We start from the raw sequence: 16,964 nt of genomic DNA on the forward strand, positions 1-16,964 counted from the left end.
TCGTAAGTATACTATGAAAGTCAATTTTACGTTTTTAAGATTTCAAGTTAGTTCAAAATACTATATAACACACACAACCACCAACATACAAAATGATAAGTCCGGAATTTTGACAGGCTCAGTAGTGCAATTGTGAAAACTAGAATGGGATTTAAAGATTTATAGATTCTTAAAATTTTCACTATTAGGAAAGCACATTCACATATATACTGGATCAATGAATCGAGAATCTGTGATCTCTAAAACTGAGTCCAATTTATGCTCGCTCACTCTTTGGAACGATTTCACCTTACAAAACAGAAGCAACAGGTGAAAAACCACCACCGGAACACACTGAATTACAGTAACTGATCTTACAATTAACCCCAGTGAACACCTCGCAAATAACAGATTTAAAAAATTATGAAAATACAATTTATATATTTAAGAAACCGAAACCGACTTTTCAAGTCTCAATTTTAAGCTTATTGTTACATATTATTAATATACAGGTATTTGTAATTATTTTTACACAAAATTACATTTAAAATATTTAAGTTTAGATTACATAAAATTGTCATTCTGGTATCACCATTCTAATAAAATAAACATGCAAGATACTAATTTCTTTTACTAAAACCACTGACCTCTATAAATAAATTGTATTACTTTTGACTAACAGTGTTAATAAAATTATTGGAATTATATCCTAATTGTTAATAACGTTTGACTTTCAACAGTTCTAAGTTTGGTTTCACTATGGAAATTTAATTTACTACCAAAAACAATGGCCTTTTTATTTAGCACTTGGCTGATTTACGAGTGAAATCTAAAAACCTAGGCATAATCATTTTTGGCATGAATGTATTGCCTACACACAAAAACTCTTGTTATCTTCTTAAAGTAATTTTCTCAAGACTTTTAACTGATTCCTGAATTATACTCGAGCATGGGACGCGCGAACTTTATTCAAAACATAGAGCAAATGAAGCTGAGGAAAAAAAAAAGGGGGGGGGGGGATCTAAGTTGAGAATTAGAACTGCAAATATCTTAGCAGAGCAAAACTTAATTACAACAGCTGAACTAAACAACTTCTAGCATGGAATAATTTTCTTCTGTATACGTAAAAGGTAATTCAAATCTCTCAATTCTATCCGCGAGAATGTGATATTTAGTGACAGTATTGGACTTCCTGATTATGCAACTTCACTATCACAATATATGGGCATACTAATTCAAAGTTGTAACATGTCTATTAAAATTTGAAGTACATTTTCAGCAATTTATGAAGCTTGCCAAAGTTACTAACAGTGAACATATCAATTGTTATCTTTACCGGAAGTCTAATTGGGAGTTCAGTACTAAAAAAGCGCGTTAAAACTTATGCATAAAACAAAATAATTCCTTACTATTCTAATATACAAAACACCCAACGAAGCAAACAAATTATGTGGGATACACACTCAATTCCTACCACATCGATTTATATATACAGTAGAGCGTCGGTCAACCGAACGACCGCTTAACCGAACTGTGTACTCGCTCGCACCTGTTACTCTCCCACCCTACAGTCCATCATCCCCCTCACTCCCAAACCAAGTTTCCCACAGTAGTCGCCACACTGAGCCACCGCTGGCGGAACATTGCTTCTAATGGGGCCTTCATAAGGCGCTGCTGACCGGCCAAGCCGCCAGTCGCTGTGTTTCAACAATCAGCACACTTCTGTCGGTTTGGCACTGGCTGTAGAAGTAGCGGCAGTATCAAAGCTGTTCACAGCAACAGCTGCGCCAGCTTAAAGTTGAGGCGTGCCGCTCCGCGCAGTTTGAAGGATTGCGCCCCCCCCCCCTTCCTGTACAGTACTTCTTTTTGGCAAATAAACATGTACAGTTCGATTATCCGAACAAACCAGTTTTCCGAACACCCATGTCCCCCAATTACTTCGGATAATCGACGCTCTACTGTATATAAATGAAAGTGACTATGTTTGTGACTTCCTAGCTCTTGAACCACCCGACCGATCTCAAATTTTCAACATAGATGGGGTTCGGGCCTCGGATGGTTTTTATTCATTTTACTTTGACGGTGAAACTTAAGGGAGGGAAAGATATGATGGAATATGACCAATATTAGTGCAGAATCCATAGTTTTCGGGATCGCTGAGACGAACAGTGACATTTCCGATGCCGCTTAAATCCAAATTCACCCCTTAATGTTCAAACTAAAACTTTCTCCCCGTGCGAAGAACGGGTATTTTGCTAGTTAGAAATAATGCAACTTTACTGAAACGATAAAGAGTAACACTCAAGACACTGGATGGAAAAGCCAAAAGGAAACATTGCAAAAAATTAAACACCGATAATGAAGAAAAAGTGAACTGTTAGAAAAAATAATACTGTATAAAGAAACAGAAATAATTGACTGGGTTTGTACGTTCTCTTTCAGCTCCGACGTCACACTAAACCGGACAATGTTCATGTTGGATCGGGCTCATTCATCAATACAGCCTTTGTGCCTTCACAGGAATACGACTGTGTGTTTCAGTTTGACGTTCCTTGAAAACTTTTCATACCGTAGTGTTAAATGGCATCTTGGAAGTTTTGTGAAGGAGTAGAACTGGAGGGGAGGGGAAGGGGGCTAGGATGAAAATTAGGGCTATTCACGTTCTGCAATACTACATCACATACAACAGACTGAGCGCACAGAAACCTAAGTGACGAAAATGTATCAACTTCATTTTGGTTAGTACTTTCGTCTGAAGGAAACTATTAATGCTAATCATTCTGGGATATAATTACCCATTTTTTCTTTGTATTTCGCTGTGTTAACATGTGTTGTATACAAGAGGGGAGAAAATGGTATCCCAGTTAATAAAAGAATTAAAAATGAGGTTGGTAGTGATAGTACGTGAATTAAACATGGTGAATAACTATAGTATGTAACATGATTTTCTTACTGGACATTCCTCTGGGTTTATATACAGAGGCCATTATGTAGATACAGGAAACAAATTCTGAAACTTTTAATTCAAAATTTAACATCACTGACATTTCGTATTACTCCGTGAAGTCACGTTCCAATGAATAAATTCATTATGCGTTCTTATTATGTACTACTGTAGTTTCATTCAGTGCTTGTTTTTAGTAAATAAATACTTTTTGTCTCTAATTTCAATCTGAGTACGATTTTTCACATTACCACTAAAATATTACGCTCAATATAAACCTTATGTCGGACGTACTTCTAAAAGACTAAAATACGTATCAGACTAAAATAGAACGATATAGAAGCATGCAAGGTGTGTAGCGTAAAAAGTCGCACACATACAAATAATACCCTATACCATAGCGTTACACAGGGTGAATCAATGTCCAGGTTATGTCCCCCAAAGTATATGTAGATATGTTGAATATGGTCACGATATACCTGAATTATAAGATCTCTAATCAATACATCCAGTATCAATGGTAAGAGTTATTTAAGAGATTATTTGGACATTCATATTTTCAGTTGGCACGCTTTGAATTTTTTGCGAGTAAACTATCACCTTCAAGTACTACTTACGGTTGTTCACTTTATATCCGACCATTTTTTATGTTTAATTGGACCCCCCAGCATTGTGGACTATCACATGGCATCGCAGTTTCCATTATGGCAAGCTCCGATGCAGGACAGACATGGGAAATATACAAGCTTTTCATAGAACATCCAGGGTGTTCGGGTGATCACCTGGTTCGCGTCCATTCCATACAATTATGGGATGTCTCTAGATAGGTATCAAAATGGATTCTTGGAAATATCTTGCATTCACCTTCACGTTTTTGTCTATCTTGCGTATCATCAACTTACCCTCACATCCAAATTCCGTAACAACCACAAAGCCACGAGGAAAACTTTCCCTGCACTGACGAACAAAGTTGCTGCGAACCTTCTCGTCAATGTCATGGTACGGGATCGCCCGAATGTGACCACCAGCAGCGAGATGGACATATGATTAATCCATTGTGACAACTTTTTTTCATTTGGAACCCACCAGGTTCTTCTCAGAGTTTCCTGCAGTTCGTCTTACGTTCGGCAATGTGACGCCGTAGCAGTGGTCTACACGGCCCTTCCACGTACACACTTCAACATGAGAGACTTGCGAAATTGTTTTGTCCACAGTTGACAGTGCGAGATACTAACTATGGCCTATATCACGTTGAATCGGGGATTTTGTTGGCACGTCATTTGACGGACTTCCTTTGGCTATGGGTGTCACTTTGCTTGCAGCCCTTCTTCTAGTGGTTTTCGTGGATGAAGGTTTCGTAAAGGGAATTTGTTGTGTGTGACGGGCCACAATAGCTTTCGCAGTAGCCACCCCGTGCGTTAACCCATTTTCTGATACTGCTTCACAATGCGTACGTACGAAACCTTAGCATGGAAAAGGTCCATTACGTATCCCTCCCAGTATTGGTTGATTTTCGGCGAAACTACCAATACTCACACACTTACAAGGTCAGACAACACTACTCCCGCCAGCAAACGCATAGTTCCAGCATGATACGCCAAGTGGCAGCACCGAATCGAAAAAGGTCGGATATACAGCAAACAACCTGTTTTTCGCTTCTACAAGATTGTATTAATTGCCTATTTCATTGAATGATCTTTTTGATTGGAAGGCATCGGGTAAATATTCTACGAAAAAAATCACTAACCCTTCACAAAGAATTTAAAACCATTCTTGCAGTAACGAACAAATTTTACAACTAAAGCATCGAATAAATGCACAAATTCAAGAGACAATAGCCAGTTAACGTGCTTTAAAATATTACTCTTACGGTAAATAACAGTTCTACCCTCATACATATTATTTAACTGGCATACAGAAAAACTGCTATGAACAGTCTCATCTTAAAGTAGGTGTGTTAAGCTAATGAAAATTATGGATGCTGCGCGCTTTGAGCTACGACTCGTCACGTTATGTCATGGCAAGGACCATTCAAATGTATAATAATAACTTGATTAGAACAACTGGTGTAGGATCTAAGAGGGAGAAAACATTGGTCTGTAGAAGATAATGAACTAAGTGATAAAGGGGAAAAAATATCTAAATTGACAACATGTTTGATCTTTTATTTCTCGCAGTGAAATGAATTACGTATGTGCCACATTTATCTGTATAGATTTTCCTCCCGCCTAGTGGGTATGCTCCAATTTCATATATCGCACTTTTGTCAATATAGAATGATGTCCTCACCTACTCATCATAACGAAATAGTTAACACGTTACTAATATGTATTCTGTGCGGGAGAGTGAAAAAAAAAAAAAAAAAAAAACGCAGATTTTCAATTCAAACCAAATTAACATTTGTGCTTTTTAATTTAACTTTATTGTAAACTTTTATGGAACTTATGGAACCAGCAAATCAGAAATAATAAAAAGGTCCGGCCAATTGCACTAAACTTTTTCGCTCCAACTTCAAGTAAATCGTGCTATGGCGCATGCATATTATATATATATATATATATATATATATATATTAGAGAGGGGTACGAAAAATTCCGAATAAGCTGGATATTTTTTGTAGAGGACTTTGATGTCCTCCGCATATTCTCACAAGCACTCTTGATTTGAGAAATTCTTTTCTTTTTGAGGTGTAGGGGGGAGAAATTCCAGTTTCTTGCAATTGTCTCGAAAACTATAATTTTACGAAGAAAATTGTAATTTATAAAATTTTACACACAAAATAAGGTTCCTATACGTTCCTCTTTAAAATCAATCGTTTCAAAAGATATTGACTGAATTGTGTTTGAACAGAAACAGAGTGAGGTTTTCAACTTGAGACTACAAAATATCTGGAAAAGTAAGCTTAGGACAAACAAAAAATAAATAAATAAAATAAAATAAATAAATAAATAAAAATAAAAGGTTAATATTTTGGAGGACAAAATTCCCCTGTGATAAAATTAGCCCACTCCATCCCCACTGGAAGTCGGATGAGGAAAACTTCGGATACTCAAATGGAGACACCCATTTTCTATTACAGATTCGGATCCCACGAGGAAAAGTAATTTTATTTGAAATATTTTTCTCGATTTCTGATAGATGGTGCTGTAATCAGTGAACACTAGCTTCACTAAAGTTTCTTCAATTGGGGGCTTCCTGGTTCAGACGAAACCCAAAAGCTGTGGATTGGACACTAATGTTGGTTGTTCTCTATTCCCTTACATCTTTCACTCTCCCTTTGGTGCTACGATATCTTATCAACAGAGTTTTTATATTATTATCATTATTATTATTATTATTATATTATTAATAATAATAATAATAATGAAAATAATAAAAGATTAAAAACTGAGTTTCATTTTCTTAATATGAGGAGCTCAGGAAACCTTATAATTCCTTTAAAAGTTGGACCTAGTCGTTTACCTAAAATTCTACAACTTATTGCTTAATGGTTTTCTGTCTACAACGAAATGTAGGGAGTAACGCAGATGCTCTGAAATTTCCTTTAAATATACGCATGTAATATCTTTCAACCATTTTGTATCACTGGTTAGGGAGAATACTGGGACCTTGTCATTCAACAAGGAGGCACGACCGACCTACATCGAATAATTTCTAGTGTATTCTCGGTGTTGTTCGGTTCACTCTTACCTATTGACGCGCGCATATATATATATATATATATATATATATATATATATATATATATATATATATATAACAGGGTGTCCGAGAATTATCTATACAACTTTACGACGTTATATTGAAAGAAGTTAATGTGATATTTAAATGCGGTTTTTTGCATTTAATACAGAAAGTATTAAAGTTTTTTACCTGTTCAGTACACCTCTATGTGGACACCATGTGTGCTGATAGTCAGACGATAATCAATTTCATCCCATGTGCGCTGCAGCAAATCATCAGTTACTGTGTGAAAACCAGCAAGGATACGCTGCTTTAGCTGTTCAAGGTTTGCTACCTTCGTAGCAAAGACGATGTCCTTAAGGTACCCCCACAGGAAGAAGTCCAGTGGTGTCAGATCCGGCGACCGCGGAGGCCATGATATCGGACCGTCGCGACCAGTCCACCTATTGGGAAACACCTCATCCAGGTATTCTCGAACTTCTAAAGACTAGTGTGGCAGAGCTCCATCGTGTTGAAAAAACTTTAAGACTTTCTGCATTGAATGCAATAAACCGCATGTAAATATCACATTAACTTCTTTAAATATAACGTCGTAAAGTTGTATAGATAATTCTCGGACACCCTGTATATATACAGGATGGTAGGTAACTCCACCGACAAACTTTAGGAGAGGATTCATTATATGAAATGAAAAAAAAAAAAGTTCTAATAAACATGGGTCGAAAAACGTCTCCTTTCAGAGTTATGAAACTAAGAAAATTCGAAAAATCACGTTTTAAAACGCCCTGATTTAGAAACTATAGGACATATCCCAAGCGGTTTAAGGAATTACAAAGGAACTAGTATGCGCTCTATTTAAAGATTAGTGTTTTACCATCCTCCGTTATCGGCGAAAAGAACTGTAAAAAGGAAGTTGAGGTATAGGGATACTCCTTTAAGTACTAACGGTGTGTTCGTTTCGCTGGTACCGGTGAATTCTGAAACGCATATTTAGACAGAACGCATAATAGTTCCTGGTAATTCCTTAAACCGCTTCGGAAATACCCTATAGTTTCTAAGCCAGGCCGTTTTGAAACTTTATTTTTCGAATATTTGGCGTTTTATAACTCTGAAAGGAGACGTTTCTCGACACATGTTCGTTAGAACTTTTTTCTTCCATTTCATATAAGGAATCATTTCCCAAAGTTTGTCGGCGGAGTTACCTACCACCCTGTATATTATGTGTGAACTATTGGCTTCTACACTATGTTATTCATCCAAATCCAATTTTTCGAAAGGTGTCAACGAAAATTTTTGAATGTCTATGGTTATTTCTGTATACAACACTGCATACTAAATACTGCTGGCTAACTTTATTTACGTTAATAATTGATATTTCGTGAAAATTATGAAAGAGAACCTCCTAATAAAATGGAATCCTAGCTACTACGCGTACCCGATGTACTCCTAGGTTTCAGCATGCTACCAAGTACAAAAAGCAAGCGTTCTATCATACGGCTACGCAGGAAAGGTCACACATTTAAAATCAGGGACAATACGTATACGAGGAGGAGAGAAAATGCTCTAGTTGCTGAGATTTACAGCTCACTTTAGCCTACAGAGGTTGATGAAAACAAATGACAGGACTATCTTCTTGTTTTAGAACGAGGTTCGCTCTTCGAGAATAATGAAAGTTAGCTTTATACGCCTGAAGATCTTACCTAACATGCATAATGAGAACCTAACAGCATGTAATGCTTGTTCACAAATTTCCAAGTTTGAACCAAATGAAATTATATCAGGTTGCCTAAGCAGTACTGAGCCTTTAAAGTTTGAGAATATATTTATTAAAATTTAAGAACGTCATGAAATCACATATGACTATTTTGTTCGATTAACTTCTGCCATTTTTTCTGGCAACATCAGAATCCCATCGTTGTAGAACTTACGTGGTATCAGCTTTAAAAAAATGAACGTAGTTTTTACGTGTCTCTCGAAATTAACTGAACACCGTTCAGGGAATTGTGTAGACAAATTAAATTCTGAAGGTGCCAGATCTGGACTATACGGTGGATGCACTAAATCCCGGCCAAGTTCTCAGTTTCTGACTAGCCGCATGTCAGCGTAGTATACACGCACACCCTTTCCTGTTGACCAATTCTTTATTTGTTAGGTGCACTCGTGCTAAATTTGGACAGTACACGTCCGAATCTATCGTTCTGTTCGGCAGAAGCAGCTCGTGATACACGATCCCCTTCCTATCCCACCAAACATAGCGTAACTTTATTGGGTGCCGTTACCAGCAGAATAGTGCTTCTCTTCACTTCGACTACGATCATTGTCGCTATTGCTATTGTAGGTTATACACTTTTCATCACTCGCGATTCTCTTCAGCAATGACTATTAAGATTAGGAATTTGATTTCTGTGCTTTCGGTATCTATGGCCATGTTAGCCCGTTACGTATGAGGGAAAATGTTTCTCGGCGATCACACTAACTAGGGAAATTGAAGAAGAAAGGAATGGAGAAGGACGGAAGTGGCCTAGGTATTACTCCGACATTTGCACTGAAGATGGCGGACTTAAAGTTTGACACTTTTTCGACCGAGTGTCTCCATCGAGAATCGAACCTGGGACCACTCGCATCAAATCGAAAACGTTAGCGCCTACGCAATACGTGACCACCAAAAATGGCTCGTGTTTGTTACGATCAGTAGTAATTCGCAGATAAAAACTTGATCAAGTACTAAATGTTTGAATCAGATTCATCTGGCACCCAAATGTCGAGCTTTTTTTTAACCAGCTTTCCACAAACTGTTTAAATACCGTTTGGTAATGGATGTTTAAAACAGTGGAGATATCACGACTGTTCACATACCAGTCTTGCTCAATTTTTGCCAGAATCATTCACTTCTGCAGTGATTGGTTGCTCACTGCGATGAGAATATCTAAATATATATATATAATCCTGAACGAAAGCCACTGAACCGTCTTTTGGCTGTTGGTGCTTTTAATAACGTATCTTACAAATAACAGCACTAGTACTTCATAGGCTTGCGTATTTGCCCTCTTATAGAGAGAAAAAAAGTGTACCGCAATTTGACGAAAAATTCATTCTTTACGGCGCAATATCTCAAATCTGATTATCTGAATTTCAACAGTATTTTGTATATAATTAGCTTCAAGTCGACGCGCAAAGACTCTCAACGCCATCACGTTCGCAAAAGGCTCAGTTTTATTTTGCCGACTATCTGACAAGCAACGGTAATTTCTAAACCGCTTACATAATACGAAAACTGCAATCCCTGCAAACAACTTTTAACTTCGTAGATTTGATACAGAAGATTTGTGTGATGTAGCTGCACTGTTCTTAAAGTACATGAACGAAATGCAAGAAGAGAAAACAATGATGTGCAAGACACCATCCTCTGACGTACTTCTGAGGCAGTTTTAAATCTGACACGCTAGAGCTTCAGTAATTCACAGTTTGAGAAACACATCCACGTTTCTTTTGCAGTTAAAATAAATAAATAAATAAATAAACACCTTGAGGAATTTCACGAATATTACTCCATGCACGGATAACCCAGAATTTGGACAGTGATGTGTAGTTTTCAGTATTTCATAGAATTGTCATACAGTATATGCTAGTTTAAAGCTAAATATACTTCTCAAATAACACTATTCTGAGAGAATTACAATCTTTTACAATTTTCCATGTTTTGTAAATATGATTTTTAAAATGCTCGAATAATTATTAACTTTTCAGTCAGTCTATTGCTCCAATTATGCTCTGAGTTGTCTATTCAAAGGTGAGATTTATCTTTAGAGGTTGACTCCGATCTATAGCTATTATTTTTACAGTAGTGCCATCTAGCGCGAAGTGAATGACATCAACGGTCTTGCACAAGTTTATCCGTGATATGTGTGATGAAAGCTGAAAAGGATACATAACGGCGCTCTATATATCAAATAGTGTCATAACTCAGATGTACAGGGAACTTCGATTTATTATGGCGAAGAATGGCGTAGGACCCACAAACAAACGAGCGAACAAAAAAACAACAAGATTTGAGCGATTCCTGTGCGGCAGATAAAAGCCAACCGATGTCCTGCAAGCCATACACCAGCTTTCATGGAAAAAGGAGAATCAAAGTACAGGCAAGGTATGGTACGCTGCGTTGTAACATTTGAGACGATTCACCGTGATCTGGAGTTAGAGAAACTTCGGAAGGAACGTGTTCAAGACGTTGGCAAAACACTGAAGACATCGCACTCAACGGTTCTACGAGCACCATCTAATAAGACACGATGGAAATACGTTATCCAGTGGAAGAGGCATGTGTACCTCAATGATTAACAGGAAATGTGTAATTTTCTACAAAGAATGAGGTGCTGAAGACTTCCGAAGATTGTACCGTGAATGCTGAAAAGTTTCGTCACGGGACTCATAATCGTTGTTCATTAGTTACAATGGAAAGTTATAACATATACAAGATACGCAGTTTCGCTAAAAAGCGAACGGCAAATCCCAATTATGATGGAACAACCGTCCTGACACCAATTTATTGCTTAACATTCTTAATCTGAATGGGTGAGTGAAACTGGGCATGGCTACGTCAAAACAACATGTACTGCCGTACCTTTCATTTGACCGTCCTATTACTTGAACAAAATGACAGAAGACACCGCAATTTGCGATATTCATTTACTTCCACCACATTTCAATGAAGGAAGATATCTCACCATTAACAGCATATGGGAAGAGGAGTGTCTCCGGTATGTTTAGTGTGTTCGCCAATTCTAATGTGAAACCTCGATGCTAGGTCACCATATAGCAGTTATCGATGGCGGTGTATAGAATTTCCTGAAGTTATTACACGTTGAAATCGTCACTGTAGACTGAGAACAATAACCTCAGTGCATATGTATACACGATATTTCGCCCATAAATTTCAAATATAAACTCAAATATTAAGATACCTATGTTAGCGCAGTGTAGCAGTCCTTATTTGCTTTCATATCAAAGTAAGTTTCAATTTTATTTTAAGAATGTAGAATTTCCCTTTTTTTACAACATACCAAATTGCAACGAACTACAGCCACTACTTAATTCTATATAGTCAGATACTAGCAGCCACTACAAAGTTATCTTTGATATAGCTAACGTTTAGATGTTAAAAGCTTAAAAAGGACTTCACTTACACAATAAAAAGGCAAATAAAGTGCAGCAATCTTTTCATCATTCACAATGTAGTCAATTTATTTTTTGTAACTGAAATAAAAATTACTGGGCACTCAAGGTCTATAAATCTAATTTAAATTTATAAATTGATGTCACTTCGTTCCGTGAAGGAAAATTCTATATAAATACATGTACTGTGTATCCAAAAGATTACTAATCAATGTGTTTACCCCCAAAGATGACTAGATACTGAAATCTTATCAAATCACCTAACAGCAGAAACGTGAGAGCGTGAAATATTACTACAGGGACAACCGCTTACCTGTAAATCCATCTCCTGACTCGTAGTATTCTCCGCCACCCTCTTCATAGTCTTCATACCCACCATACCTGTAGGACGAAACAGTCTGTCAGAAGTCAACAGTGGCCCTAGTTATCCTACATAAAACATTTACAGCAAAAATCTAATTCGTCTGTTTATTTAAATTCTTTTTTTTTTTAAATTGAAAACAAGAAGCATTCAAACAATGTTTCTCCAAAAATTAAATACAAACATAATGCCGCCCGGTTTCTACACAGGGAAAAAATTGTTTTTTGTAGTACTGTATATTTAGAATAAAATCTACTGATTTGTGCTACAACTCTATTCACCATTTTATGGTGTAAGTACAGTGCCTGAAAACCCCGATGATGCAATTAGAAGTTCATGCAAAACAAATCTCTTGTATACGTACCTTTTCACAAACCTTAGTGCCCAAATTATTAACACTCGTACATTGTTAACATGATCCTTATACCAAAAAATATATATTTCCTTCCACAAAGAACATATTTTACTACGTACTATAAATCAGGCAAAAAGAGTATTACGCAAAAAGCCTTGTATGACAATCAAGGGCCAACATGTTACCATGTGAATCAGAATAACTAAAACAGTGTAACAACCGTTTAAGAATACTATTTCAAGGAGGGAAAAAGTCTTATTCACGAAGATACTCATTCTGACTACCATTTATCAGGAAGCACTTTAATGTTAATCTGTACACCTGAGGAAATGGGTTGGAGCTATTTTATCCGGCGAAAATTTTAAATTCTCATGTTTCAAGTTTATGGTGATGTCACAAATCCAAATGCAGCTTTCCTATCATACAAAGATAGGCTATGTAGTATGTGTCAGATTTCAAGCATCGGATATCAGGTTCCAGGACTAGTTTCCCTTATATCAGAGGCACTTAGTCTAGATTTGTTTGTCTTGGAAAAAATTGCGATCCAACCCTTTCATTTGGCTTCAAACCTGAAATTTCGTGTCCTACCTTATATTCAAAAGATAATATGAAAACTGAAAAGAAGTGCAATCAGATTTACCTTCACTTAAAAGTCATCAGTTCAGAAACAACGAAGTTATCTAATATAGAATATGCAAAAAGCTGTGGTTTAAACATTTAGCAGGAAAAAATTGCTCCACACCACATTTTTCTTCTTGATAAAAGCACTAAACTTTTTTTTTTTTTTTTTTTAAATCAAGCCCTCTGAAGAGGAATGAAAAACCTGAGTATGAAACACGAGCCACATACAACTTTGGAGAAAATACAGATTCATCAATTGGGGGCGAGGAAGGAGGGGGAGTTTTCGCATCTTAAACAACCTATCTTCACGAAGAAGTTTTAAACACAGTTCCCTTATTAGAGGATTCTAACGAATCCTCAAAGCTGAAAATTGGCTTCAAAATTAATCTGCCTTAAGAGAATTTGAAGGAAAAGGGGTTTATTAACATTATTTATCCTGTATGCTATAGAATATGTTCCCTAGCATTTCTTGTAGTTAAAGGTAAACTCAAGGAACTATAAGGAAATTTAGGAATTGTATTACTATATAAGGATTGCAAACTGCACTAATGATCGTGTATGAGGTCTGCGTCCTATACACAGTTCGGCTGTTATTTAACATATTTGAGTTCTTCAAAAATGTTCTTTGTGAAACTTCATTATAAATTATAATCAGAACATTAAGAAACAATAAATCGTCCCTTCTGGCTTAAAGTCATACAGCAAACCGCGAACGAGCTGCTCTGAACTTCTTTTTGACACAAGACAAGTTGCGATTGCTGTGTGCGGAACATATTGGAGCAGGTTAACTTATAAACACGTTAATACGCAAAAACATTTAATGCACTTTTTTTTCTTCTTTTTTTTTAATTCCTAAAATAAGAAATTAAGTAAGCAAAGCGCAACGGTTTCTGTTTCGTGTCTTACAGTCCACTCGGAGATGATATATTAGATTTGCTAAGTTTCAAGTTACATAAACCTTCCAAACAAATGTAAATCATTCCACGTTTAACAATTTCCTGCATTTAAAAAGCCCACGTTTTAAGGTTAGTAATCACACTAACCCACATCGCTTTTCAGGCGGGTAAGTCACTTCGCTCCGTATCTCAAATGGGACGTCAAACACAAGAACTTCATAAGGTATTATCACTCGCTCCAGGATAGTTTTTCTTGTTGCACGAGCTCCTCTTAGGCAAGTGATCCATACTTCTCTAATCTTTAAATAGGTCTATCTACCTCTGCAGAAGAGTAACGTAGACAGTATCATTAAATTGACCCAAAAAACATTTTCATTTTTATCATAAACATAAATGAATACCCACATAGTTCTTAAGCACTTCGCTCCAACTTAATACCTTATTTACGTAGTGGTATAGTACACTGTCACAAAAATTACTCACATTAAAGACTTCCACAGTGTACTGCTAATAAACGTATTTCTAGATATCCTAAGCTATTTGCAAATAGCATCTACCGATTTACGGGCAAACCCCACAGATTTGGTGCTTCAACTCTCTAGCAGTGAATGAGTAGGTTCCACAAGAGAAGGCTGATTTCCCCTTTTTACCAGTCCTACTCTCTTTTATAAATAAGTACATTTTACGGATTACCTGTTTCCACGATTAATTTCACTCTACGACGAAAATTCTCCTTAATCCAATACCTTCTTCCGAAAGAGAACTAAAGTCTACCATTCGCATCTTGTACCCTACCGTCCCACGCTACAATGCCAACGGGTAGTGTGTCTATGATACTCTCCACATTGTGCCTATTTTCCTGTAGACTAACCAAAAAAAAAAAAAAAATTGTAAGTGCCTTAACACTATTGTCTTTCTTTTTTCAGAACAGCTGGACGAAATACCTTCGAGAGGTATACCTATGAACTGAATGAAGACGTGTTTAGCTGAAGCTAAAACGAATAACCTACCTACAGAGACAATACGTGTGTTAGTATGTTGTTCCTTTTTATTATACATCATAGTAAAACGACGAAAAAACTAAGAAACAAGAGTATCTTAGAATATCGCCATTAGAAGTTTGGAATATCTGGAGAAAGTTCACAGAAAAAAGTATCTAATAATCAATGGATATATCTTAATTTTTCTTTGGTTTACAACTTCATCGTCAGACGTTTCAGGGCAATTCTAAACAATAACTACACACATTGCTTACACCTGAACTGGTAAAACAAGAGGCAAGTTACGACTGATCAATGACTTCAAGCTACGAAACCTGTGTAACTACTGGTTTTGACAGTATAGCAGATAAAACAAAATAACATACCCCATATTCAAACAGACTTGAAAGATCAGGATTGTACAGGCACTGTTGCACAAGAACACAAATACACGAAGGAAGCATGCAAAGTTTGAATCTACTCACCCTGTAGCATCGTACGAATCGTATGATTCCTGTGGATAATAGCCTTGTTCATCTTCATATGTATATGACTCTTCCATCGCCACTCGTGCTCTGTCCAAAATACTTAACACTTTTTGTTTCGTAGGCGTTGGTCTTGGCAGAAGGGCTGTTGGTGGGTGTGGTGGGGGAGGAGGTGGAGGAACCTTCCTTACTGGCGGGGGTCCACCTCTGCCCACTGGAGGTGGTGGAGGAGCCAGAAGACCACCTCGACCACGTGGAGGCATACCCCTCATGGCTCCTCGAACTGGAGGTACAACACCCCCTCGACCACCAATACCTCCCCTGGCACCACCTCGCATGGGAACTTGAGGGGCACCCGGTCTTCTTCCCGGACCATTTGGCTCACCATTTGAAAGTAATTCCATCTCCCGCATCTGTTCTTGCCTAATTTCATCATTGTTGTCTGGTATAAGGTACTTTCTAAGTTCTGCGAGAGCATACGCAATTCGTGCGTGTGCTTCTGCGGGAGGAGCGAAAGCTGCTATTTCAACATGCAACTCATCATTTAGGTGCTGATATTTTGGATCCAACGAATTTCTAAGTTCCTCTTCCTGCAAATACAAGAAAGAAAACATTACATTCACTTATGGTGTAAATACAAAAAACTGAAGAAAGCATGAAAACTAACCTTTATATATTTATACATAGTGTTTCAAAACTAAAACCAAGTTTTATACAACATGCTTGAGTAGTAATATGAATCTATTCTACTAGTCTTAGGTTGATAATGGAAAATCAATTTACTGATAAGCGTGTCTTATTCTGTAAACTACGTACTAGCTATCAATAACTGAGTGTAAACTAGGGATGGTCAATTCCGGAATTAGGATTCTGAATTCCGGGATGTTTCCGAAATCCGGAAAGTGAAATTTCCGATTCCGGAAAATTAATTTCCTGGAATATTTTGGCCATCCCTAATGTAAACCATAGGCTGTAAGTGCCTCTCAAGTAGTATACGGTGTGGTTTCTGCGGGGACCACTTAACACGCCTCGACAATCCCAGAAACTGCTTGAACAACGGAGCATAAGTGGATATATAGTTTTCACGAATCGAAATCAAGACTGTTTTGGTTTTCCGCTTTCGGCTATCCTTTCTTGGGAATTTTCGATTTTCCCCTCCCTCCCAGACACCAGGTCCATGGTGGAAAACAGTCCTGATATTTTTTTCTGAAGGTACTTTTCAAATTGTACTGGTAATTAATTACTGACAGTATTAATGGCTTAACACCTATATATACACTTTTGCTAGTAAAGTAATAAACGGTAGTAAAATAAACCAGTATGTTGTCATGAAAGTGAAGAATTCTAACAAATTTTTAGAACAGAGTTTTCGACTATAGAGAAAAGTATTTTTTAACGCTGTAAATGGAATACGTAAGTAAAATATTTTTTAAAAAGGTCTTATACAGACCTGATTTCCTCTTACAGCATGTTTTCTTACTAGTTTC

At 37.0% G+C, this 16,964-nt stretch overlaps 1 protein-coding gene across 2 annotated transcripts in view; it reads right to left on the reverse strand.

Moving 5' to 3' along the window:
- Window positions 1–16,964, reverse strand: part of LOC145671495 (KH domain-containing, RNA-binding, signal transduction-associated protein 2-like) — a 197,909-nt gene that overhangs the window by 11,443 nt on the left and 169,502 nt on the right. Inside the window, exons 4-5 of one of the 2 annotated variants that reach the window (XM_081740684.1) lie at window positions 15,478–16,067; window positions 12,093–12,160 (exon numbers count right to left, since the gene is read on the reverse strand). In XM_081740684.1, coding sequence (XP_081596810.1) covers window positions 12,093–12,160; window positions 15,478–16,067 — 658 coding nt within the window. The remainder of the gene's footprint in view (window positions 1–12,092; window positions 12,161–15,477; window positions 16,068–16,964) is intronic. The other variant, XM_081740685.1, reaches the window with a different exon arrangement.

The sequence above is a fragment of the Thermobia domestica genome, chromosome 2 (genome assembly GCF_964235325.1).
Source record: "Thermobia domestica chromosome 2, izTheDome1.hap1.1, whole genome shotgun sequence".
Lineage (NCBI taxonomy): Eukaryota > Metazoa > Arthropoda > Insecta > Zygentoma > Lepismatidae > Thermobia > Thermobia domestica.